Source organism: Prunus avium, chromosome 7, assembly GCF_965620075.1.
Source record: "Prunus avium chromosome 7, drPruAviu1.hap1.1, whole genome shotgun sequence".
Classification (NCBI taxonomy): Eukaryota; Viridiplantae; Streptophyta; class Magnoliopsida; order Rosales; family Rosaceae; genus Prunus; species Prunus avium.
Genome location: NC_142290.1, coordinates 35,735,956 through 35,761,533, shown reverse-complemented (window position 1 = coordinate 35,761,533; position 25,578 = coordinate 35,735,956). Strand labels below are relative to the sequence as shown.

The following is a 25,578-nucleotide window of genomic DNA, read 5'->3' as shown; positions in this document are numbered from 1 at the left end:
GCAAATAATTTTACAGTTTTGATGTTACTATCATCCTACGTCTGTCAACTTAGCTACCAAACTTGTGGCAGATATGTATTCTGCTGGATAATAGGCTTCCATCAAACAATACATTTGCACATAAAGTCTGGTTTAATCATATTGATATTACAAGTAGATAAGACATTTCTACACCTTCCTTAGCCACCTTATTTCAGGAGTTAACTTCGTGACAACATCATCCTCGTTACATTCAATCATGTTCTTGTATAAATCATCGTCATCTAAGTGGTTTGTACGACAAATGCATCTTATTTGAGTAAATGCCAGGAAACAACTCAGTTGGAAGTAGCCTTGTCCTGTTGCAGAGCTGCCTTTATGAAGTCCAAAACAACTGATACTAACTCAGCCTGATGTGAGGTGTAACAATGATCAGCCCCTTCTATAACATGTAATTTGTGGTTTGGTATTATCTTCGAAAACTCTAATGCATCTTCAACAGGGATGGTCTCATCAGCAGAACCATGGACTGTCAAGACCCTGTATATACAGAATTGCCCATAAACTTGGTTATGCAGAAAATTCAAGGAAAAAGCCAGAAAGATAAATATAAAAAATCAACCATAAAACAATGAAGACAAAATTAACTAAAGTTTGCTTACCGGCATTCTTTGTCAATCTGAAGGCATGCTTCATGCATATCAGTACTCAGGCGATCCATCAAACTTTCCTCGGTCACACGATAACTAACATCTCCTACAAGCATGGCATCCCTTAACTGTGTTAAAGGCCCTTACACATTGTTTTTGTGTGTTTCTTTGTGTTGTGTGTGAGTGCGTGTCACTGAAAGCATCCAATCTTCTGGCATCTATTCAAAATTTGACCACAACTCACTACTATAATAATCAATATCATCTCTAAATTTCTTAGTTGCAGATAATTCTTTAAAATTCAAAGAAAAAAGAAGGGAGAAAACAGGTAAGTTGGTCCTTCATCATAAATTACAGTGGAACCACTGTAATTTATGCTCAAGAAAACAGGTTCAGCATGAACTCACAAATGAATTTTGTAATTCACCACACATGATAAGAATTAGGAAATTACCTGTCTTATTCTTAACATCAAGATATCCTTCCTTCTTGATTGTTTCCACAAAGTCTTTCCCTAAGCGTTCTTCCATACCTCTCTTGAGATCATAACGTCCAGAAACATTGACAACCGTGCGAATGCCATGATACTTAGAAGCATACAGAAGCACCACATCACCACCTGTAGTAACAATTTTCAGCAATAATTTTGGTGCAAAATACAAAACTACTCTGTTTTCAATATGGTTTTGCCCAATATCAGCAGTTATAGATTTATCAACAATAACTTGGCTAACAGCTAAGCTGCTAAGATCATGTTGACCTAAAGTTAACTTTGGTTCCAGATATTGCCTCATTCAAAACTTTCATCAATGACTAACACATGTAATAAGAGAGTAACATTAAAATAAGTCTCATTCAAAAGTTTCATGAATGATAATTTATAATAGCATTTCTTCCTCTATTTTATTAGAGTAAAATCTCACATATATGCAAAACATCCAACGCACCTTTACTGTGCCCAAGAATTGTACTTGCTGCACGGTTTGCCCCAGAGAAGTGTTGGATCACAGCATGCAAGTCATCAGCCTCGCTCCGATAGTTACCATACTGAAAGCTACCTTCACTCTCCCTGACAATCAAAATACCATCAATGTAATTTTTAGATCTCAAACTCCAAGACTTCCATAACACGATGGCGGTTACGAACAGCATGACAGAGACAGTGACACACTCACGACTATGCAACTAAAGCACAGCTGAACTCTTCACAAAACCCATCAACTAAAAGAATTTCAAATCCTGTAATACCACAGCCTTACCCATTTCCAGCAAAGTCGAAACGGAAGGCACTAATTCCTTCATTTTCCAATGCAATGGCAAGGTTTGTAACAGTAGTGGTTTCCTGGAAATCAAGAGACATAGGCTGTAAAACTTTTCCCACAATGAAACCAACTGAGCATATAATTTTCCATAATGAAATGATACAGAAAATAGCTTAAATTTAAAGCATCCTAATCAAGCTGGAATTTCAGACCAAAAAACAAAAAAATAAATCTGGAATTGAACTTTAAAAAGAAGGGAAAAAGAAAAAAAGCAAAGTCAACACTACATATGTTACAAAAGCCAACCTTGGTGGATCGAAAACCATGACATAAGATTACAATCTCCACAGAACCAGTTTCATGTAACAGGCCCACGAGTTTTTCACCATGTTTGTTGGGTACAATGATTTTCTGTTGATGACCCACTGAAACAATGCAATTCACAAAGCAAACACTAAATTTCTTAGAAAGTCGATACCTTGCTGAATGTTCTTGGCACGAAAATAAAAATTCTTACCTGGGTTGTGTGCAGATTGTGCCATTTTCAAGATTCGTTTTGGACTGCGATTTTGGTAAAGAGTAAATTTTGGTGAAGGGAAGCTTATGGGAGTGAAAGAACTTGAGAGCAGCATAGCATTAATGGAAACTATAAACAGAGTAACTATGAATCTTCAAGGCAATGGAAGTTACCTTCAGCCTTTGCTTGCTGCTCGTTTGGTCTGCAATGCAAATTTACAGAGCTCGGGTGAATTTGGAATTGGAGTATCGGACCACTCAGACTCGGTCACTTTTACTTGCCAACAAAATAATATTGGGTTTTTTCTGGTTTTGGTCTGCAACAATATCTTTTTTACTGTTGAATCTCTGATATTTATGGTATTTGCAAAACTGTCGACTCTACCTGTTTTTTGTGTGCTCATTTAAGACATTTTCCACAATTTCCTTGGTCACCTTAATTCGAGAGTCAACTTTATGTGAAAATCTTCCTCGTTACATTCAATCATGTTCTTGCCTAATCTTCATCAAATTTGGTGATTAAATGCAGAATAAACTTATAGCATTTTGAGTTCATTAAGGTAGAAAGTCCCAAATTACTGCTTCACATTTTGAGTTGAAACCATGACTGAATTTTGAAAATAACACCTCAGATCATGAGGCAAATGGTTCACAATTACATCACGGAATTGTTCATTGTTTCATGCAACAGATGATAGCAAAGACATTTGGCAAAGGAAAAGGTTAAACCATCGAACAGTTTTCTCAGAATTCACCATGGCAAAGCATATGAATTTATGTATATGTATCCAACTACATCAAGGTAAGGAACCACCCAACCGACACGCCAACGGGTAAAACACTTCAGAAATTTATTATGCTGATTGGCATGGAGGATCTATTTGGAAGCAGCCTTGTCCTGCTGCAGAGCTGCCTTTATGAAGTCCAAAAACAATGATCAGCTCCTTCTATTTTTTAATTTTGCACTATGTATGCTGGTGCCAATAGTTAATTGTTGCGAACGCCATGATCAGCTACTGCAAGCAATAATGTGAAAATGTGAATCACATGCCTCAAGTTGTTCAACAAACGATAGTTGATATTAAAAAACTGAAAGCAGAGCTGTCTCAAGAAGAGTATAATAAGTTAATCAGATCACTTAATATATAATATGATACGAGGTTAAATTACAAATTTCTTTTGGCTTAACAATTGGTGGTGTTGCCATCCGTTGCCTAACGAGTTGTATCAAAACGTCAGAATTCTTTCATGTAGGTGAAGACGTAGCGTAGGAGCTATCTATTCTGCTGGATAATAAAGCTTCAACATCAAATGAGTCTGGTTTGACATTATAAGTAGATGAAGAGATTTCCACAACTTTTGGTGAAACTGATGATGAATTTCATACTTTGCAGTAAAACTGCAGTCTGCAGCCAGAGATGAATTTAGTGCAAGTAATTAGAGGCTTCTGCGAATTCTCATTGCTAGCTACACAAACTTCATATAAATGCGAACAAGTACAACATTGGTTTTATTTTGAACATACAACAAATGAAATCAGCAGAGACTAAAACAACAATTCCAATTCACACAGGACATGATCATGTGTCTAGGAACATTACAATGACATTGACGAAAGTGCAAATAATCTTGCCTAACTGACTAGTAGTAAGTTAGAAGGGAATACAAGGTTTGCAAGAAGGTAAAACCTAGGATCAAGAGCGCGGCAGAAAGCGAAAAGATTGACCATGGATTGCTGAAATAATCACGTCTGAGAATTGTTTGCCATCTGTGCCAGCGATCCTGATAATATGCATTCACATTCTTGGTGAGTTCCACGTAACAGAAATAGTCAACTACAGTGTCACTATAAAGCCTATTGAAGAGACAGGCTATGTCCTCCTTGCTCAATAGTGTATGTATAATTTCTTTCTGAATGAGAAAGTCCGCATCTGTGCTAGTGTTAATAAGGTTATCCAAGATGGCAGCGTAAGAGGTAATGTTACAACAGTGGATGCTTGAATTCCCCGATTCATAGGCGATGAGGTTTCTGAAGAGAGACTCTGCATTTCCTTCAATTTGTATTGGTGGGATTTCCATAACTCCATTTTCGAAGGTTATGTCGAGCATGTTGTCCCAAGTATCACTTCTAAGTTTAAATTCGACACCAGCTTGTAGAAGTTCTGTGACAGAAGGAATCGGTTCCCAATAACTATCAATTTCTGCTTGCGGGTACGAGGCAAGTAAAGAGTTTCTTATGCCATCAAGTAAATGCTTAGTTTCCAATGGTCTGTCGGCATGTGGATCCTGGTTGAATGCAAACACCTCAAAGAATTTCAGAGCAAGCAGGAGTAGAGCTTCGGATTCTGGTTTATCTTTTTCCTTTGTGTGGTGGAATAAACAGTCAACGACTTTCCAAGGAAGCTGGTTTTCAAGTAGAAACAAGTCTTTTGTAAGTGCCGACCGCATCCATGACGTATTAAACACAGGATCATCATCGTTTATGGGCACCTCTTTTGCTTGCTTGCGGAAGAGCTCCACGATAAAGCAACCATCAACCACCATCATTTCCACAAAATTTTCACTACTCATATGAATTTTTTCGCCATAACAATCACGACAGTCTTGCTCCATACTTTTAATGGCTTCTACCAAGTACTCCAAACTGGTCTCTGAAGTTGGCTTTCGATCAAGGAGGCAATGCAAATACCACAGCTTAATCTCTTGCATCACTTTCAGGTTCTTTTTTCCCTGTTGAAATGGCCCTATTGAAACCAAATTTGGAACAAAAGCTTTTTCGTTATGCCTGCGCAACACATTAGGGATTCTAAATATGCAACTTCTAGATGTTGATGGAGGATTCTGGTGAAGCTTTCTTCGAATCGAGGATACTATTAATTCCACATCATTTCTATCTTTAGTCAAGGTTGCCATATTCCCATCATTTTCTGCAATCACATCATCTTTGTCCTCATCCTTAATTTGCATCACGGTGTGGTCACTGACATTGTTGTCCGCCATCTTGAACTCTTTAACTCCTATCAGTTAATCTGTTTTTAATAGAAGAGAAATGGATATTGTTACAACCAATAAAAGTACAAATATTGCAACAAAATTTTTAGATGGAATACCTCTAAATCTAATCTGCTTAGCAGAAAATATCGAAAATAAAATCTAGTCTGCTTTATGCATGCATGTAACACTTGTTTCACACAACTCTGAGGGATTGTTATCTAGAGATAAATTTCATGTTTATAGTATATACGTTACCAGTAAAATCATGCTTATGTCACCACTGCGTTGTAAAATTTGTGCAGGGTTTGTAGGAGACACTTACCAGGAGGATTGAATTTGATGCAGCTCTCCAATTGCAGGCTCTCTCTCTTTTGCTTGGAAGAAACTTGAGGAACGAGGGATTCGTCGGCCCTCTTCTTATAGCGATTTCTTCTTCTAGGCATCCTCACTGCAAGTCTGCAACAATGTGAAAATGAATTGAATTGCAATATGCATTCCCGTTTACTAGGACTAGTCGAAGTCTTTAAATACGATTATACATCATATGACCAGCTGTTCAACAAACATTTGAAAGCAGAGTATATTTAGTTAAATCACTTAATATATGTAAATCAATGGAAACATTGTCTATCTCCTTGGTATTTTATGTTTGTCTCACCGACTACTTCATCTGGTACAAGGTTAAATTACAATTATTGTGTTGGGTCAACAATTAGTGGTTGGGATGCTTGTCCGTTACCTAGCAAGTTGCATATAATAAGAGTCGGAAGTTTACTGGAACGCATCCAAACCTATGATAGCGCCCTCCAGGATTCTTTCTTAATTTTGATTAACCCAATCAAAACCTTGTCTACTTATCACACATCCATTCTTCCAATACAAAATTTCCATGAGTCATCTCATCCATTAGTCCCCAACGCAATCAACTCCCTATTCATACCCAAGAAATAAATAAAAAAGAAAAGTGATTATTTGATTTGGATACTCTTCAGCATGCATCTTGCTTTCATCTATTAAGTCAATCAATATAGCATGATCCAAAATAATCGAGAATTCCCAAATTTATTCAATTACTTAAGTCAAGTCAATTCACACCCACTTAATTGCATCGTGGAAATTAGTGTCTAACTTTCAATGTCTAGTAGGGGTAGATGATTCGTGGTCTTTTTATGTCATCTGTCTTGTATAAGTAGGGCCGGCGCTGAAATTTTCAAGACGCTGAGATTTTGAGATGTATCTATGTGGTTTTTTATATATATCTCTACATAATATTATAAAATGAGAGATGTATATAAAAGCATTGGAGTACTAAAAAGAACCTGCTTATTTTATATACATCTCTCTATAGGAAACAATGGAAGACCCCACAAAAAAAAAAAAAAAAAGCATTGAACTTGTATAATTGAAGACAAAAAAAAAAAAAGCAAAAGGAATGAAATACAATGCTGGGATTCGAACTTGGTAAGGACTTGAATTAAAAACCAGGCCTAACCAACACCGCTGGCGTTACTTTATGTCAATATGTCTTTTATTTTATTTATATAACCGTTGAACATGACCTGACAATGACCCAAAAAAAAGGTAATTTGGGGCCTTGAGCCAGGGCCTAGGGCTATCGCACTTCCTGCCCTGGCTCAGGGGCGGGCCTGTGTATAAGTATATGGGTCTATTTGGTCTCCTGCCTGAATGTGAATATCTCGAACACATTACAAGGATGATGGAGAAGGATTTGAAAGGAAAGAATCCCATCTCAAGTTGAAAGGAAATGCCAAAATTAACACATGCTCATCTTTTGCAATATCCCATACTCTCAATCATATCGTTCACTCATAAAGATAATTCACTTCTGAAAAATCTGCTTTTGGTAAAAGTTTGACAAAGACACACATGTCTTTAAGAAACCCGAATTATCAAAGATGTGCTTTTTGTGGATTTAAACAGTCCAAGTTTTCAAAGTCAAGCTAATACTTACACTAGCAATTGGGTAAGAAGGAAAAAAGTTATGAAACAGAGCCATGAAAATTATGTCATCATGTAAAGTTTGCTTAAGAAATATATAAGTCACCACGGAAAGTTTTGGTTAATGGGGCATTTTTTCCTTAATAATGGAATTTTCAATTACAATGCAGTATTGACGATACTTAGGCCTAGTTTGGGATTGCTGTCACTTTTAAAAAAAGTTGCTTCTGCTGTGCTTTGAAAATAATTAGCTGTAAAGTAAAGCAGCTCTATGTTTGGTAAACAATATTGTCAATTGAAAAAAAGTGGTAGAGGCTATAAATGTTACATTAAATTAACCTTACCCACTAGATAAGTGAAGTGGTTTGATAATGTTTTTTGTATAAGTTTATTCTCACAAATTATTTATGCACAAAATTGACTTGAGATGAAGTAGAATCACCATCTCAAGTCAAGTGAAGTAGAGTCAAGACTTGCATTCTTAAATACCAATCAAGTCATTCTTAAATAGTTTGGTGCATGTTGGAAGGCAAATCACCATCTCAAGTCTAAGTCAATAGTTGTGGGGGAAGAAAAATAAGAAATTTTGGGGCAAAATTCGAGTAGGTACTATATAGCACACTCTCAAAATAATAATTTGAAACTCATTTGTCAAGAATTTGCTGCCATTAATGCATCATTGAAAAAGTTGGGTTCAATTTAGCACACTCTCAAAAAATTTCTCCAATATAAGAATAGAAATTATCGAAATATGGTGCTCGTCCAGTAATGTATTTAGAAATCATTTTCATAAAATGTTTTTATGAAATGAAACAAAGAAAACAAATTAATTTCCCAATTCAATGAAGTTTCTATGCAGAAACACAAAAAAAAAAATGAAAATGAAAATGCGATGTTCTTATGTGAATTCCACAACATTAATTTTACATTAATTTTGACATGTGATATTTTACTATGCTTTTATGGTTTTGTCTTGTATGAGAACATTTTGCTCTGTTTTAGCTTACACCGAGCTTCAACTACATGCATACCAGCCTTGTTGATCTTGACCTCTCTTGGAACCTTCTAGCCGGTTCAATTCCTGATGTTTTTGAACACATGAGCTCTCTGGCATATCTTTCTCTCTCTTATAACCAACTTGAAGGGTCATTACTTGATCTTACAATCGGTGGTTGGGATGCTTGTCCGCTACCTAACAAGTTGTATAAGAGTCGGAAGTTTATTGGAACGCATCCATTGGAACATAAGTTATTAAGTTGAAGACAATATCAGTGTTAAATTTTATATTTAAATAAATATATATATATTGGAGTCCATGCCGGTCCGTTGCCTTGTTTTCAATTTGCGAATAGATAAAAATATTTCAACTCCTTGTTAATACATGATCATGTCACTAAATTTGGTCATTCATAGGGCAGAAATTGACAATGAATTAGCGTTCTGAGTTGACCCAAAAGGGGATCATATTGTACTCAGATCATAAGGCAATGCCTGTCAGAATTCACCATGCTAAGATGAAGATGTATAATAACCTTCCCCATCAAATGGTTCTGGTTTAATGTAGATATTTCCACAAGTTGTGGTTTTAGTGCAAGTATTTAGAGGTTTCTGAATCAAGTATGAACAAGTTTTCCACAAACTTAAACCGCTCTGCAAATTCTCAATTGCTATATAAATTTATATACATGTAAGCTATTACAGCCTTGGTTTCAAATTGAACATACAACATATACAAACAGCTTTCGCAGCATGAGTTCAAAATTCACACAGACAAGACATGACAGTGTATTAAGGGCTCGTTTGGGAGTGCTTTTGGAGCAACAAAAAGCGCTTCTAAATGGGTGAAAGCGCTTTTGTCTTTTAAAAATGGTGTTTGGCAAAAATTGCAAAAGCGCTTTGGGTGAGATCCAAAAGCACTTGGAGTGGTTTTGGAAGAAGCACTTGAGAGGTGCTTCTTCTTAAAAGCGCTGCAGAACAAAAACACGGGAAGCACTTGGCTCCCTTTAATGAAACTTTTAAAATACCAAAAATACCCATATTTAATTTTTAAAAATGCCAAAATACCCTCTCTTTTTTTCCCCTCTCTTTTTCTCTCCTATTATAACCAAAACACTAACCTGGAAAAGCCCAACAACGCCAAAACACCCATGGAATCCTTAAGCTTCTATTCCATCTCTCTCATGGCTTCTCTCAATATTGAACATATTTGCTCTTTATTTGCGAAGAAGACTACTGTGGTTTAAAGCTACAGCCATTACTGTAGCAGAGCCTTGCTGCCTCCAACAAGCAATTTGTGTTTAATAGGAAAAAAAAAATTGGCAATCACAAATTAAAGAGTAGTTGCACACAAATGTCATTAACAAATTAGATTATATTGCATTAAACACAAAAGCAACATATTGACAAAGGTTTTTTTTCTTGGAGGAGAAATTTTTTATATATTTTTTTTGGTTAAAGAACGAAAGGGGAGGAGTAGAAAGTGTTTGGGGGATATATATTGCTTATGGTGGTTAGCTTCGATGTTTCCCTTGTTTTTTGAAGGTGTTTCTGTAGTTTGCTGTTAACTTGTTATAATAAAAAAATAATATATAAAAAGGCGAATACTTTTTTGAAGGTGTTTCTGTAGTTTGCTGTTAACTTGTTATAATAATAAAAAAATATATATAAAATAATATATAAAAAGGCGAATACTTTTTTGAGGGTGTTTCTGTAGTTTGTTGTTAACTTGTTATAATAAAAAATAATATATAAAAAGGCGAATAGTTTGGCTTCAATGAGAAACTACTACAAACAGTTTTGTGCAAATATTTAGCAGGCTATAATATATATACACTTTTTATAATATTAATATATAGAGAATTTTTTTTCGGGGGCCCTCAAGAATCAGGTGCCCTATGCGGGGGCGCCACTTGCACCACCCCAGGGCCGCCCCTGGTACGTACTTGGCAGACTTTTTAACAAAATACTGGACCCCTTTCATGCCACATTATCAATTTTGACAATTTTTTTAACAGACTTGACGGTGGAAGACAAATTGAGATAGGTAATGACTTCGTGTAGGGTTAAGTGAGAAAATTTCAATTTCAAGGGTAAAGTGAGATTGAGTGTATGTTACAAGAGGGAAACAATAATTAATCTTATTCTTTAAACCAAATATGTCGCCAATGCCTAGTGGAAAAAGGCCTTAACTTGCAGACTAATGGTTTCAAGTTCGAACCTCCATGGCACCTTAGTAGTGTGTGTGTGTGTGAGAGAAATTTTTTTCCCTTTGTAGTTAGACTATAGCTTATCAATCGCTTGTATTCAAATGAGAAAAAAAAAAACTAAATATGTCAATAAAAGTACAAATATTGGAACAATATATTAAGATAGAATACCTCTAAATCTAATCTGCTTAGCAGAAAATATAATAAAATGTAATCTGCTTAATGCATGCATGCATCATGCATGTAACACTTGTTTCACACAACTCTTTTTAGAGATAAATTTCATATTTTTAGTATCCGTTAGTAGCGACCAGTAAAAACATTCTTATGTTTGTCAATTACCTGTTGTCCATAGGGAGATCGAGGCCTTACACACCACTGATTCACACATTATAGTATTATACATATATATATTATAACAGGTAATTGACAAAGGTAAAAGAGGAAAATGTTTGTTACCTGGGGTGTGCGTGGCTCTTCAATTGCAGACTCTCTCTTTTTTTTTTTTTTTGCTTGGAAGAAACTCAAGGGAAGGAGGGATCCTCGGCCCCTCTTATAGCTAGCGTTCTAAGCATCCAATGTTGAAAATACTAATGCTCATTTTGTGATAAAAGTCTACAAGAATCATGAATATAAGTAACTTGGTGGAAAGAGGCAATGTCGCCTAAAGATTAGTGGCTGTAATAAAAGCAAAGAATAAGCCAAGTCGGTGTCGAATTTTCTAGATTAATATTTCACCATGATAACTTCAGATGAGGATTCTATTAAGACAAAAAATGATTATTTACGCCCCTGATTCTTGAAGGCCCCCGAAAAAAAATTCTTTATATATTATTTATATATATTAATATTATAAGAAGTGTATATATATTATAGCCTGCTAAATATTTCCACAAAAATTGTTTGTAGTGGAATTGGCTTTCCAGTGCACCTCCACTTAATAAAGGTGCGCAAATTCGCCTCTCATTGAAGTCAAACTATTCGCCTTTTTATATATTATTTTTTTATTATAACAAGTTAACAGAAAACTACAGAAACACCTTAAAAAAACAAGGGAAACATCGAAGCTAACCACCATAAGCAATTCATATCCCCCAAACTCTTTCCACTCCTCCCCTGTCGTTCTTTAAACAAAAAAACATATATATAAAATTTCTCCTCCAAGTAAAAAAAAACTTTGTCAATCGCTTTTGTGTTTAATGCAATATAATCTAATTTGTTAATGACATTTGTGTGCAACTACTCTTTAATTTGTGATTGCCAATTTTTTTTCCTATTAAACACAAATTGCTTGTTGGAGGCAGTAAGGGACCTTATAGGGCACAAGGAGCTTATTTTTGTACCAAACATACTAATATTTAACTTTATCAAATGGAAACATTTAAATTTTTATGAATTTGATTTCTGATTGTCATTACATGTTTATTGATGGTGACTTTTAGTTATAAAAAAATTGTTTATGACATTAAGTTATGGCAAATTTTTATTTATATTATTTTCGTATTAGATTATGTGAGTGCCCAATTTAAGTTTCGCACAGGTCCCTCAAAATCTCAGGAACGACCCTGTTTACGTACCTGTCAGAATTCACCATGCTAAGATGAGGGTTGTATTGTAAGTAGATGAAGATATTTCCACAAACTTAGTGCAAGTAATTAGAGGTTTCTGAATCAAGTATATATAACAAGTTTTCCACAAACGTAAACCGCTCTGCAAATTCTCAATTGCTATAGCTATACATAAATATTTATATACATGTAAGTAATTACAGCCTTGGTTTCATATTGAACATACAACATACACGAACAGCTTTCACAGCATTAGCTAAAAATTCACAGAGACAAGACATGACAGTGTATTAAGTAAATTTACAAAGACATTGGCCAAAACACAATTGCATACTGGTAGCCTAGTATTAAGTCAGAATGGTATATATGGTCTGAATGAATGTCAAACCTAGGATCATGAGTGCAGCAGCAAATGACAAGATTGACCATGGATTGTTGAAATAATCGCGTCTCAGAATCGTCTGCCATCGGTGCCAGCGATCTTTATAATACGCATTCACATTCTTGGTGAGTTCTGCATAAGAGAAGTAGCCCGGAATGGTGTCATTGTAAAGCCTAGTGAAGAAACGAGCTATGTCCTCCTTGCTCAAGACCGTAGTTATAATTCCTCTCTGAATGAGAAGGTGTACATCTTTGCTAGACTTAATAAGGTTGTCCAACACCACAGCATAAGAGGTAATGTTAGAAATGGAGATGCTTGGGTTGCACTGCTCATATGCGATGAGGTTTCTGAAGAGGGACTCTCCGTTCTCTCGAATGTTTACTGGCGGAATTTCCATCACTCCATTCTCGAAGGTTATGTCGAGCATGTTGTCACCAGTGTTTCGAAGCTTAAACTGAACTCCAGCTTGTAGAAGCTCTGACACAGATGGAATTGGTTCCCAGTAACTTTTGAAAGTTAACTGTAATTGCGTATACGAGCCAAGCAAAGAGTTTCTTATGATGCCAAGTAAATGTTTGTTTTCCACTTCTTCATTGAGATGTGAAGACTGTGAGAAGGTGGAGTGCCTAAAGAAGTTGAGAGCAAGCTGGAACAGAGAATAGGTTGCTGGTTTATCATTGTTTTCCCTTGTGTTGTGGAACAAACACTCAAGAACTCTCCAAGGAAGCTGGTTTTCGAGTAGAAACAAGTCGTTTGTAAGCGCAGTGTGCATCCATAACGTGTAGAACACTGGATCATCCTTGTTACTAGGCACCACTCTTGCATACTTGCGGAAAAGTTCTATAATAAAGCAACCATCAACCACCATCATTTCTACAAATTTTTCACTGCTCATATCAATTTTTTCACTGTAGCAATCTCGACACTGTTGTTCTATACTTATAATGAGCTCAATAAGGTACTCCAGCCTCGTCTCTGAAGTTGGTTTTCGGTCAAGGAGGCAATGCATATACCATAGCTTAATCTCTTCCATGACTTGCAGGTTCCTCTGTCCATGGTGAAATGGCCCTATTGAAACTAAATTCGGAAGAAAAGCTTTTTCGTTATGCCTGCGTAGCACATGAGGGATTCTAAAGATGCAACTACAAGCTGGCAACGGAGGCTGCTGGTTAAGCTTTCCTCGAATCGACGATGCTATTAATTCTACATAATGTCTGCTTTCACTCAAGGTTCGCCTCATATTTTTTTTCCGCAATCACATCTCAGTTCTGATGACTAATTAGCACCGTGTATAGGTCATTAACGTTGTTCTCTATCATCATGAACTCCTTTCTAGCTCCTAGTTAGCTAAAATCTGGTTTTGACAGAGGAAAATGGAAATTGTTACAACCAAATGTCATACAAACATTGGAGCAATTAATGAATATATATTAACAAAAAATGTCCATTGAACCTCTAAATGGAAATTGTTACAACCAAATGTCCATTGAACAACTGCTATTCTTGCAATCCTGCAGGGTGAAATTGAGATCTAATTATCCCGTTTCACCGAAAATTCGAAGATGAGATTGATAAAAAAAAAAAGCATTTAATTAAGAAAAGTTGAGGGGTTTTAATAATTTGGGTTGACGTTCATTTAACAATCTAACAATTTGTAGTGATTTCTGTGGTGTTTTTGACCTACATTGCAAAGGGGATTACATTACATATGCATGCATTATGGATAAAGAGGAAGATTTGAGGCGTTACAGTTAACACATTGTATATATGAATTTAACAGGTAATTATTGATCAAAAGGTAAAGAGGAGAAACATGTTTCTTTCTTACCCGGGCATGCAAATTGCAATGCAAGTTCTAAAATGTGTGCACCATGATCATCGAATTTGATGCAATTCTCCAATTGCAGGTTTTTTCTTGAGAGAATGTTTTAATAGGGAGAAAAATTACAACAGAAAAAGACCAATAAGGGCATGTTTGTTTGACAGTATTATGGACAGGATTGGGCTATTTAGCACCAAATCCCGTCTTGAACCAAACGCTTATTTAGAAACTCGACTATACATAAGCATGGGCTTTAACTAACACCAGCCCAAAATAACACACGGACTCGAGCCGAAACACCAGCCCTAAACCCTAAACCCTCTTCGTCTTCTCTCGCCTTCAACAGCGAAGCCAAAATCTTCGCTGGTCTTCAACAAGGCAAATCTTCGATCGTAGTTAAATCTTCGTTCGTCTTCAAAGATTTGTCTTCGCTGTCGATAAACTGTAAGAGCCTTTTTCAAATTGTGTTTTGACATGGACAGTGAACTATCAATTGTGCTTACCCAGTACCAATTGATTGTTAACTAGCATTTCTTTCTTGGGAATTTGGACTCTGATCATTGAATCTCAAATGTGTTTCGTCTGTTTTGTGTATTTGGGGTCACTTTTCCAATGGGGTTTGGGTTTTGTTCTGGGTTTCTTTGTTGTTCTGGTTTAACTTATCTAACCTCGCAAAGCTACCAACCAAGTCATCTACTCCTTTTTCAAGCTGAGAAATAATGTGCATAACCATAGTCAAATTTTTGATTCACTTATCAATTCAGATTCATCTAATGCTTTGGAATTCAAAGCACTTTTGAAATTTAGATTCCTCACTTGTGAAAAATTTACATGTTCTCACTTTAAGATTGGTGCAAAACCATGTTTAAAAGCAAGTTGAAATAGTAAAAATCGGTTTTATCAAACAAGAACAAGAAGTATACATGTTAAATCCATGGATTTTTTCACATATGGTACTCATTGCAAAATGCTAGGTGAAACCTAAAAAAGGCCAGTTGCAATAATTTCCCTATCTGTTCAAGAGGGAAATCTTATTTACACCTTAGAGAAATGCATGAAGTCCAACACCAATATTGCAAACGATACATTGGCTTTAATGAGACTCTGTAGTTTATTTTTCTTTGTATGACTATCTGTCTCAACTCTCTCTCTATCTCTACCAAAAAAGAAGCATGTCCTGTGCTGTTTATTTATTTATTGGTTATTTCATGTCCTTATTGGCAATCAAATTGATAATTCATTTTGCGGATGTGTTCTTTGTGCTGATTTGCATTGCTTAATGGATTGTTACTCGTTAAGGGCTGTCCTAAGGCATACCATCCATCGTGCATCAAGGGGGACGAGTCCTTTAAATCAAAGGCCAAGTGGAATTGTGGTATGCTACAATACATTAATAGCTTGTTCACTTTTCACCAAATTTTGTTTAGTTTCTGTAGGCAATTTGGAAATGACTCATGTGTTTTAAGTTTTTCTCATGACTCCTCCTTGAAGATGCACTCCTTTTCTCTTATTTTCCTGCCATTTTCTATTTCCAGTTGTGTTCTTATCACCATTCTCTATAACCATATAGGAAACATAACCCTTTTCTAATAAAGACAGGATTTACATCCACATCTCTGAATAGCATCTTTACACTTTAATGGGGGATTTGTACAAGGTATGGTTGCAAAACTTTTGTGAAATTGTCTGTTCCCTTTTCACATGACGTTTCAATTTGGGGTCAGTTCTATTTTTCCAAGGCTTAGCTTTGTTATGAAATAAACCATTTGCAACTTGCATGCCAAGACCATTAGTCTAGTGCTGCTACCTAGGCAAGAACAAAATATACGTTTCATCTGATTGTTTGTTAAAGCTGCATGTCTTAATTTATACCCCATGCGCTTTTGAGTGTGATTCCATAAAAGAACTGATTGTTGAAAATGTCTCTAAAAACTAGTGAGTTGTAGCATGCATTTTTAATGGATAATCTGTAACAATAAGTGCAATACACTGACCTTCTTTTTATGGTTTTTCTTAATTAGGTAGCGTTATCTGCATCTAGAGAACATTAGCATATCATGCACCAATATATCCAGTTGGATATTCTTATATGTTACAAATTTATATGAGTAAGTTGTAGTTAAAATCTTGGTTTTCCTCTCGTGTTCTGTGATGGTATTTATCAGATCCTTGTATGTCATGCTGTCTATATATTGATATATATTGGTATTCTTTAGTTTTAGTTTCAATTTTATTGTATGACAATTGATTAATCTATGATGAATGGATTGCATTGGTGCACTTCAAATTAATTATATGTTTTTTTAATGATAGCATAACCAATTGCAAAAGGATGGAGGAACAAGGCTTATCCAAGTGCACAGCACGTGCCTAGAGATTTTAGATCGTCTTCCTCTTCCACCCCAAAACCCTTTCCCCTAAACTTTAACCTAACTCTCATCCTACCCACCATGAGATCCATATCTCCAAGAACCCTCTACTGCTTGTCTTCCTCTTCGCTCTCTCCTCCTTTTCTTCAGATTTCCCACTTTTCAACCTCTTCACCAGCTCACCATTTTCACAGTAACTATTCTTTCAGACGCCACGATGAGGATGTTCGGAATGTGAGGATTTCGGTTTGGTGGGACTTTGAGAACTGCCATTTGCCGGCTGGCGTCAACGTGTTCAAGGTAGCACATGCAATCACCGCGGCTATCAGGGCCAATGGGATAAAGGGTCCCATTCAGATCACAGCTTTCGGCGACATGTTACAGTTGTCAAGGGCTAACCAGGAGGCCTTGTCCTCCACTGGGGTCAATCTTACTCATGTTCCTCACGGTTAGTCTGATTCTTCAACTTAACCGCTTATCATTTCTTTTTGTGTGGTGAGGTTTGTTGCAATGGCTGGAAAGGTGTATGAGTGCAGACTATGAGATGAATGATTTAATTGCATAGATATAGTTGTTTGTATGTATGCCCATATATTTCTATAATAAATATATATAAAAAGTGCTCATATATTGAGGAAGATAAATGCTGAAACAACTTTGTTTTCTTTTGTGAATTATTTAATTCAATTTACAAGTTGCTGCAAATGAATTGAAGTTGGGAATTATGTGGTGCAATGCTGAAATAAATTAGCCTATAGTATACTCATACGTGCATATTTTATTGTATCCTATGAGTGCAAGTGGTGGGACAGGGGTTGATTAAGTGGAAGATTGCGTGAAAAAATTGTATATAAAGTATCTGGGGGAATGCAGTTGTATATCTGATCTTTTGAGGTTCTAAAAGTGAACATATGAGACCTCCAAACATTCTGACCCTCTTGAGCTCTAGCACAGCAGAATGCTAAAGGTAGCACAATGGTAATCACAATATATGTTGTTACTGAGTGCAATGATATACTGTTTAAATTTTTGAAGAAATGTTTATTTTTTAAAGAGATCTAAGCGAACACGTCTAGGATATGGTTGACTTAGATTTTGTTGCTGTTTCTCTTGATAAAAGTGAAGGTTGTTTTTACTATTACTCAAAGTTATGAGGTGAAAATAAGTAAATCAAACCCCCAAAAAAAAAAAACACACTTAAGGAGGATTGCTTTCAGCAACTTAGATAAATATAAGGACATTACATTTTTTGAAATCTCAAATTTTCATGGATGATATAAGGTTGTGTAAACAGTATTACACCAAAAAAGAAAAAAGAAGCACGTTATGGCTGCACATAGGGACCAATAATAGCACTAAAGGAGAACACAGTTAAGCAGTTAAAGGTGTAATTCTTTGAGGGTCTAGTGGCTGTCTAACATGGTATTAGGGCTCTAGTTGTCACCAAAATGAGTATGAGGTGCTAAAATTTATGAAATCAAAAAAACATTAAAGGAAAAGAGAAACAAAGATCTAGATATGGCTATCAGCGTATGCATAAATGTAGCGTTGACCTGGCATTACTGCACAATCGGAGCAGTAACTTGCTTTGTTCTTCGATGCTCACAATATGTAATAAAGTAAATAGATGTTCAAATTTAATCACCCCTTTGTATGCATAAAGTGTCCAAGTCTTGTTTTCTCAAGGGCTCTCTCTCAATTCCTCAAATGGGAACATGGGTATTTGTACTTCCCAGTATGAAGAATAGCTATATTTTTAACAGTTGCAGATCTCGGAGTCGACTGTCTCTAATCATGGTAAACTTCATCCATTTATAGTTAACTATAACATTCCAATAGTCAAGTATCGCAGATATGGTTAATTATGAGATTGTCAACTAATACTTGTATTCTATTATACATGTTTAAGTGTTGCTGTTTGAACTATCGCCTTTGATCCATATGCAATTCTTTTGGACAGTAGACTGTACTTTAATTTGCTGAATATAAATCTAGGATCCTTGTACGTGACAGTTTATTTAATCTTGACTGTGCTTTTATCTTTGGGCTCGTTTGTGTTCAAAGTTAGTCATTGCTGGTTTGTTAGAGAAAGCATTTAAGATTTATGACTTGCAATCTAAGTCAGGATGCAAATTTCTCTTCATGTTGTTGTTCTTGTTAAAGAAAGTATTTTTATTTATTAATATTTTTATGCAGAATATATAAATTTTTCACCAAAGGTATTTGATATGTATGTCATCATTTTATGCAAGATGCTATACTGGTGGTAAATGCTTAATGTACCTTCTGAAGTAAATTTCACTACTGATTTTTCTGTTTGAAATAAAATTTCAACTTGAAATGGGTTTAACATGTGCATTCCCATCTGTGTCTGCGCACAGACATACATTCAGTTATACAACTTTCTTCTTGTATCCTAACCATATTATGTTGCAAATATTTTCGTTATTGCAGGTGGAAAGAACAGTGCTGATAGGTCTCTTCTTGTAGATCTTATGTATTGGGTTTCTCAAAATCCCCCACCAGCACATCTTTTCTTAATTTCTGGTGACAGGGATTTTGCTTCCATTTTACACCGGTTAAGAATGAACAACTACAATATATTGCTAGCAAGTCCTGAAAATGCTCCTGGTGTCCTCTGCAGTGCTGCAAGTATCATGTGGCCATGGCATGCTTTGCTTACAGGTGAAAACCTCACTGGAAAGTATTTTAACCAACCACCTGATGGTCCCTATGGTTCTTGGTATGGCCATTACAAGGTACCTATTGAAGACCCGTACTCAGTGGTTGAGCCTCCAGCACAGTCACAAACTGAGAAGTTGTCTGAACCTGGTTCGGATTCTAAGCCTCGTCCAATTCCTACTGCAGTCATGAAGCAAATTCGTCAGATATTGAAGTCACACCCTAAAGGAATCCCCATTACAGACCTTCGCATGGAGCTTGGGAAATGTAAGCTGAGTATAGATAGAGACTTCTATGGGTATAAAAAGTTTTCCCGCTTTCTTTTATCAATTCCACATATTTTAAAAGTCCAATCGTTAGGTGATGGAAACTTTCTTGTACGTGGTGGAAGTGAAAAATCATCTGAACCATGTCAGTCCAATCTAGATATGTCCACAGAATCATTTGGTGATAATGGAGGCCAGGATCTTAGTTTAGCCTCACAGTTAGATTGTGAGGACAAGTCTATTAATGTAGGTGCAAATAGAAAGTTGTCATCACCTGTATCCCATGAATCAAATGTGGAAGACCCTAATAGAGAATTGCAACAACCCTTTTCACCTAAATCGGATGGGAAGTCAATATTGCCTCCTTCCCCTGAGAATGTGAAGTCTTCGGCAAAACCACAACTTTCTGCACTTGATGAGAAGTCACCATCCACTCCTTGCACTGAGAATGTGAAAACTTCAGTTCCCATTGATGGAAATGTTGTCGAAGTGGCTAAAGAACAAGATAATGAGCTTCATTTTCTTCCAGCAGTTGCACAAGGTTCTTCATCTGAGGTGGGTTATTTTAAGTGGATTTGGAGACAATGGTTTGGCTATAGAGGTAATGTTTCAGGGACTAGAAGCCATGATGGTCAAGAAGATCATTACACTTCCGGTAATGTCACTGAGAAGGAAGGCCATGACACTCCAGTGAAACAGTATACTTCTGTTGGTAACTCTGGACAAAGAAAAGATAAGGAAAAGTTAGTGGGATCAACGAGTCAGGTCGTTGATCAAGCACCTCATGTTTCATCTTCTTCATCCTACAATGAATCAGAAAAGGACAACAAAACTGCGACAAGTTATGAAGTATATGCTAATAAATCTAAAACAAGTCAAGGGTTTTTTGATCAGATAGTAAACTGGTGTAAATTCTGGAGAAGTAGCCTGTGCTCTGATAAATTGAGTGATCAATCCTGTGACAGACCGAACCTGATGAACACTCACTCTCAAGAGCACATGCTCTTTTCGACGGATTCATTTTGGCGCGACATGGAATCTTTCATGGACACACCTAAAGTATCAGTTCTTGCTTCCGAATCAAGGACCAGGTATCATTTACTCCTTTATTCTTTTTTGAGAATTATACACACACATACACACACCGAGTTCTAATCTTCACGTTTGTGTTACTTTGTGTAGTGGAATTCTTTTTTTGATTAAAAAACAATGATCCCAACTTCCTTTTATTTCGTCACAGGGATAATTCTGTCCAACTTTAGAACTAGGAATTTGCTAACATGTTTCTTGATTTTTTGTCTGATTCTTTAGGTCCTTAGATTTTGTAATAGAATACATATTGTGTATGTACATAGGGTAACGTTCTCTTGCAAAATATCTGGCACGTATGTTGTAGTACTCTGAATTCAAATTTCAGATTGTAAGTTTGGCAAGAGAGAATTTCCTTATATATGCGTATATGTATGAAATTTAAACCCTTAAGAAGGCTTGGATATATTACAATGTTTTTGGAATGAAAATAACTGACATAATTTCTTCAAATTAGAAATCATTAAAGAAGGAAAAAAAGGATCCATATTCTTCATCTGAAATTCTGAATTTGTCCATGAGGCAGAAAATTTTGATGTTAGAGTTGAATGAATTGCATCAAGGCGGTGCAATAGAATTTAATTATGGGTGTAGGAACTCTTTCATTGAGGATACAAGATTGATCAGTCCATTTCGAGATTGCAAAAAGTATGAGAAACCTGAAGATAGGCTTTTTTTACCTCAGATTGTATTCAACATACTTTCATACTCCTTAAGTTTTAAATAGTTCTCAATGATCCTTGCTCATACCAGAGTTGATATTCAAATATCCAGTCAATGGAACAGTTGAACCCAAATTGATTCTTTTGCTGATTTTCTTTGATATTATTGTTTGAACTTGGTTGCATCAGAAGTTGCTATTAAACTTGTATCTTAATGTTATCCTTGTGCCTTCAATTGTTACAGGGAACAGATGGCACTGAATCTTCAGAAGGAAGGACCTTTGTTTCTTAGATCTCTCAGCAAAGGTGATCTCGTTCACTTGGTAGATTTGTTAATATCAGAAAAAAAATGGGTGGAAGAAAGCCCCTCCCAGACGTCACCATTCAAACTTACCTATCGCGATGGAAAGAGTTCTCTAGATCATTCTAATGATACAAATAGGTCGACATCCATCTTTTTGAATAAACCATCACAACATGACATACAAAGATCACGAGAACATGATGGAGAGGAAAAATGTCGGAATATTCCTCATAGTGGAGTTTCACTACCTGCCATTAAAAAGAAACCCTCCGACAGGTGTAGAATTGACATAATAGCCGACTGCCAAAAGCTTGTAAATGAAATATTGAAAGAGTACCCGGAAGGATATAACATGGTCTTATTCAGAAAGTTGTTTCTTGATAGGTATGGCTACCACCTTGATTTGCATATGCTTGGTTATGAAAAGTTGGCATCCCTGTTACAAATGATGCCTGGTGTTAAAGTAGAGTCCTCTTACATCGTTCCTGCTTGTAAGACACCAAAAATGTTTGATATGGACAGTTATGTCCATAATATCCAAAAACAGACTGTCAGTCATACAATGGCTAATTCAGATAGTGAATTATCTGATGCGTCAACCAAGGATGATGTTAGCAACTCACCATGGGAAGAGCTGGGCCCTGTCGCCAACACATCGGAAAAAAATGAAGTGGAAGTAGCATCAAGGAGGAAGGCAATAGGATCAACAGGTTTTGATTATGAACCATCCCTTTCAGATGACTTGTCAGATTCAGAAGGAGAGACTTCGCCCTTAACTGAGTTAGAAGGAGAAGGTGCGGCCAGAGTGAACAAGGAAGATAGCTCCCTATTGCAGATCCTTGACTCGTGGTACAGCGGTAAGGATGGCGGAAGTAGCAAGGACAGGTCAGAGAATTTTGAGGGTTTGGTTGATTTCACAAATGTTTCTAAGCTATCTGTTTCATCTGGAGTTGGTCCCATGAGTGGTACTTATTCAGGAAACCAAGCCCGCAAGCAAAGACCTCAAAAGAACTACTCTTTTGTTGCAGACTCTGGTGAAAACAAGGACAAGCTAATTGATGGCATAGTAGGTAGCTTGAAGAAATCAAGTGAGCCAAGGATGAAGAGCTAGAGGGTTTAAATAATTAAGAGTGAGAGCAAGTCAATGAAGCATATATCTTCTACATTCGGAATAGATACTAGGAAATGTAGAACTTGAGTAATTAAGTGATGTAATCCCTGGTCACGCATCATTTTTTTGAAATTAGGTTTCGTTTACTGATTTGATTTTTGTAAAAGGCGGAGCCATGATTCAGGATGTTGATTTAGATTTTCCTATCCTGATTAATTTATAAGAAATGGCTTTTCAAAATAATTCATTTGATTGGCTTCCAATGTGTAAATATGTGTTCCAGGATTCGCTTTCAGGAATAGTCTTCCCAATGTGTAGTTGCAAGAAATGGACCTACAGATACTGGCATCAAGCGGTATACAGAGGCAGTTTTATCAGGTAAAATTACTGTTACAGATCATAAATATGATTTAAAAATAAATTACAACATTTTACATTCCGAAAATGTAGTCTATGTGCAAGAAATCACTAATATACTTCGATTTCTCTATCTGTTTGTAACAGGAAGCAAGGATTAAGGTATGTTTCTTGTTGATTCACAATTTTGGTCTAATTCCTGATTCATTAGCTTTATAATATAATTGCATCTGTTCCTTTCTCTTAATTATCACTCTCTCTAAATTACAGACTGCAGTTTTCATGGGGTGCTTTAGTAATAAAGTTTTTATATATAAATTTAGGAACCAAAAAAAATGACCTAAGAAAAACGTTAGGGTTTAGTATTGAGCAATGTTAACTTTCACAATCAATAATTAATATTCAAATTTTTGAAGTTTTCTTTTGGTGGTTGTAGATTTAATGGAACAAAATTAGAACTGTTAGTCTATATATTATATAGGAAATTAGAAAGAAACTGAGTAAATATTAATTCTTTCTTTTGTTGTTTATATATTTATAGGGACATTTGCATAATTCTTTCTATTTTTACGTTCATCTTTTCTTTGTATTTGTGCTCATCTCTAATTGGACTCAAATGAGTGATAGTGGACTGAAATTGTATGTGAGTCTGAAGTCTGCAAAATGCCAAATAAAAGGGACGTTTGATATCCTAGCTGCACTGCATCTGCATGCAACTCATTTTAGTAAGCAATGTGGACATTCATGGTCAACACATCCAGCTTCAAGCTTTAATTGTTTAAGGAATCAAAGCCCTAATCTGATCATTGTGGAAGATGGTAATTTCATTTGGGCTGGAGAGCCAAGACATAAGCCCATTGTTGGACCACAAGTCCAGTGTAATTTTTTAGAAAACCTGACGATTGTCTTTTTTATTTTTTTTATTTTTGGGTTGGGTAGATGCCAGATGGTTTTAGGATAAACTTCATATACCAATCACTCGCAAATCAACACGTGTATATGTAAACTCCAGAGTTTGTGAGAGTTCGAACTTATAATGTATGAATTTATGGCTCGTGTCATGCTCACCCTTTGCCATTGAGCCACTTGTTCGAGTTAACAATATTAAAATACATAAAACAAGCCAATTCCATGGCACTTTGCGTGTGAGAAACTCTTATCCCTTTGTAATTTAAACAATCACTTGCTTTCAACACAAAAAAAATACACAAAACAAGATTGTCTAAGGAGTTTTATTAGAGTTTGAATCCTCTCCCTCCATTCGATACAAATGTGAAAGGTCAAGAATGAATAAATTAAATTATTTATCATGACGTGAAGCTATTCTTGGTTCATTTTGCATTTAATTAATTAAGCAAAGAGGGATGGATTTGACACAATAAAATAATACTTATTACAAGGGCCATAGGATGAGAAGACTTGATTAAACAACGCAACGACGCAATGATAATAGTTGTAATGGGTATAGCACTTTTTCCTATCCCCGGCCAATAATACAATGATATGTATGATAACTTTTTCGCGTGTTATTATGTTATTGGCTGAAGATAGTTATTCCTCCCAAAATGAGTGTTTTTGCAAAGGATGAGAAGACTTGATTAAACTTTGGCTGGTTTGGTTTGGGTTTCATTTCTTCATATAAACTGGTGGCTGTGCTTCTCTTAACAATCACCATTCAAGGACTCAACTTGTCACCAACGAAACAAGAACATGCGCCGGTCAAGCATTTGGCTTTCGAATCTAAGATGTCAGGAGGTGGAGCCAAGCCAACCGGACTTTCTTTTTCTTCTTCATTAAACAAAATATATTATAATTGTTATGTTATCAATTTATGGGACTTTACTAAATTGATTATAGACAAAATATATATATTCATTTGATAATTCTTTTAAAAAAAATTGAAGAAATTTTATGTGCCACGTTAACACTCACTATGAATTTGAGCCCCGGTACGTTTTATTATCTTCATTCTCAGCTCTAAAATAATTTTATTCTAATAACATAAACCAAATGCAAAGTTAACTTGCAAAATGTTAAATAAAAAATAACTATGGACAATTATGTTTTAGTTAATAATATAGGGATTAGAAATTTTTTAAAATATTTTATACGAGCGATATCAGGAGAGGAGGAGGAGGAAATTAACCTCGGATGCTCTTAATTACCCTAATATATGTATTAAAAAGGTGTAGATTAAATCAATTTAGTCAAACTCAACTGCCCTCGTAGACATGTGAACTCATTTATGTGGCACTGTAAGCTCTCTACCTGTGCCAAATCTAAAAGAAGCTTCGGTTGATTCTGTGTATAGATTCAATATTAGGTACGCGCCAGAAGAATTTATCAAACACAGACTGTGCATGGTGATCTAGAAAGAAAACAAGGATATAAACAATTCGA

The 25,578-nt window shown here is 35.8% G+C and overlaps 4 protein-coding genes across 13 annotated transcripts; 1 reads left to right on the top strand and 3 right to left on the bottom strand.

Moving 5' to 3' along the window:
• Nucleotides 1-78: 78 nt before the first annotated feature.
• Nucleotides 79-2,739, bottom strand: LOC110749157 (uncharacterized). 2 transcript variants are annotated; one of them, XM_021949189.2, is made up of 8 exons: nucleotides 2,582-2,739; nucleotides 2,409-2,452; nucleotides 2,198-2,316; nucleotides 1,889-1,971; nucleotides 1,577-1,698; nucleotides 1,084-1,248; nucleotides 642-735; nucleotides 79-519 (listed from the first exon to the last, which is right to left on the bottom strand). In XM_021949189.2, exons 2-8 carry the CDS (start codon nucleotides 2,431-2,433, stop codon nucleotides 318-320), a joined length of 810 nt encoding a protein of 269 aa, XP_021804881.1. In that variant the 5' UTR covers nucleotides 2,434-2,452; nucleotides 2,582-2,739; the 3' UTR covers nucleotides 79-317. The 2 variants fall into 2 exon arrangements, with proteins under 2 accessions (XP_021804881.1, XP_021804880.1); XM_021949188.2 differs by having other exon boundaries at nucleotides 2,409-2,722.
• A 373-nt stretch (nucleotides 2,740-3,112) lies between these two features.
• On the bottom strand, nucleotides 3,113-6,057 carry LOC110749118 (UPF0481 protein At3g47200). Of its 3 annotated transcripts, XR_015825850.1 has the most exons (4): nucleotides 5,724-6,057; nucleotides 4,096-5,436; nucleotides 3,578-3,813; nucleotides 3,113-3,423 (listed from the first exon to the last, which is right to left on the bottom strand). XR_015825850.1 is itself a non-coding variant. In XM_088244832.1 (3 exons), the coding sequence occupies exons 2-3, from the start codon at nucleotides 5,405-5,407 to the stop codon at nucleotides 3,686-3,688; spliced, it is 1,440 nt and encodes a 479-aa protein (XP_088100958.1). In that variant the 5' UTR covers nucleotides 5,408-5,436; nucleotides 5,724-6,057; the 3' UTR covers nucleotides 3,510-3,685. The 3 variants fall into 3 exon arrangements, 2 of the variants coding, with proteins under 2 accessions (XP_088100958.1, XP_088100959.1); XM_088244832.1 differs by lacking the exon at nucleotides 3,113-3,423 and having other exon boundaries at nucleotides 3,510-3,813; XM_088244833.1 differs by lacking the exons at nucleotides 3,113-3,423; nucleotides 3,578-3,813 and having other exon boundaries at nucleotides 3,885-5,436.
• A 6,320-nt stretch (nucleotides 6,058-12,377) lies between these two features.
• LOC110749101 (UPF0481 protein At3g47200-like) lies at nucleotides 12,378-13,864 on the bottom strand. The gene has a single exon (XM_021949121.2). It carries the CDS (start codon nucleotides 13,754-13,756, stop codon nucleotides 12,482-12,484), a length of 1,275 nt encoding a protein of 424 aa, XP_021804813.1. The 5' UTR covers nucleotides 13,757-13,864; the 3' UTR covers nucleotides 12,378-12,481.
• Nucleotides 13,865-14,611: 747 nt separating this feature from the next.
• Nucleotides 14,612-23,064, top strand: LOC110749207 (uncharacterized). Of its 7 annotated transcripts, none has more exons than XM_088244238.1 (7): nucleotides 14,612-14,782; nucleotides 15,638-15,713; nucleotides 15,934-15,995; nucleotides 16,360-16,446; nucleotides 16,652-17,155; nucleotides 19,162-20,746; nucleotides 21,651-23,064. In XM_088244238.1, exons 5-7 carry the CDS (start codon nucleotides 16,789-16,791, stop codon nucleotides 22,819-22,821), a joined length of 3,123 nt encoding a protein of 1,040 aa, XP_088100364.1. In that variant the 5' UTR covers nucleotides 14,612-14,782; nucleotides 15,638-15,713; nucleotides 15,934-15,995; nucleotides 16,360-16,446; nucleotides 16,652-16,788; the 3' UTR covers nucleotides 22,822-23,064. The 7 variants fall into 7 exon arrangements, with proteins under 7 accessions (XP_088100364.1, XP_088100365.1, XP_021804950.2 ...); XM_088244239.1 differs by having other exon boundaries at nucleotides 15,909-15,995; XM_021949258.2 differs by lacking the exon at nucleotides 15,934-15,995.
• The last annotated feature ends 2,514 nt before the right edge of the window (nucleotides 23,065-25,578 follow it).

Bases quoted from the DNA above. Each gene is read 5' to 3' on its own strand.
- LOC110749157 (XM_021949188.2), bottom strand. From the start codon at position 2,523: ATGCTGCTCTCAAGTTCTTTCACTCCCATAAGCTTCCCTTCACCAAAA. The intron at 2,317-2,408 runs GTAAGAATTTTT...GCATTGTTTCAG, and splicing joins ACAATCTGCACACAACCCAG to TGGGTCATCAACAGAAAATC. The intron at 1,249-1,576 runs GTGCGTTGGATG...TTGTTACTACAG, and splicing joins AATTCTTGGGCACAGTAAAG to GTGGTGATGTGGTGCTTCTG.
- LOC110749118 (XM_088244832.1), bottom strand. From the start codon at position 5,407: ATGGCGGACAACAATGTCAGTGACCACACCGTGATGCAAATTAAGGAT. The intron at 3,814-4,095 runs GTTTTACCTTCT...CTCTGGCTGCAG, and splicing joins TGCCGCGCTCTTGATCCTAG to ACTGCAGTTTTACTGCAAAG.
- LOC110749101 (XM_021949121.2), bottom strand. From the start codon at position 13,756: ATGAGGCGAACCTTGAGTGAAAGCAGACATTATGTAGAATTAATAGCA.
- LOC110749207 (XM_021949256.2), top strand. From the start codon at position 16,789: ATGAGATCCATATCTCCAAGAACCCTCTACTGCTTGTCTTCCTCTTCG. The intron at 17,156-19,161 runs GTTAGTCTGATT...TCGTTATTGCAG, and splicing joins TCTTACTCATGTTCCTCACG to GTGGAAAGAACAGTGCTGAT. The intron at 20,747-21,650 runs GTATCATTTACT...CAATTGTTACAG, and splicing joins GCTTCCGAATCAAGGACCAG to GGAACAGATGGCACTGAATC.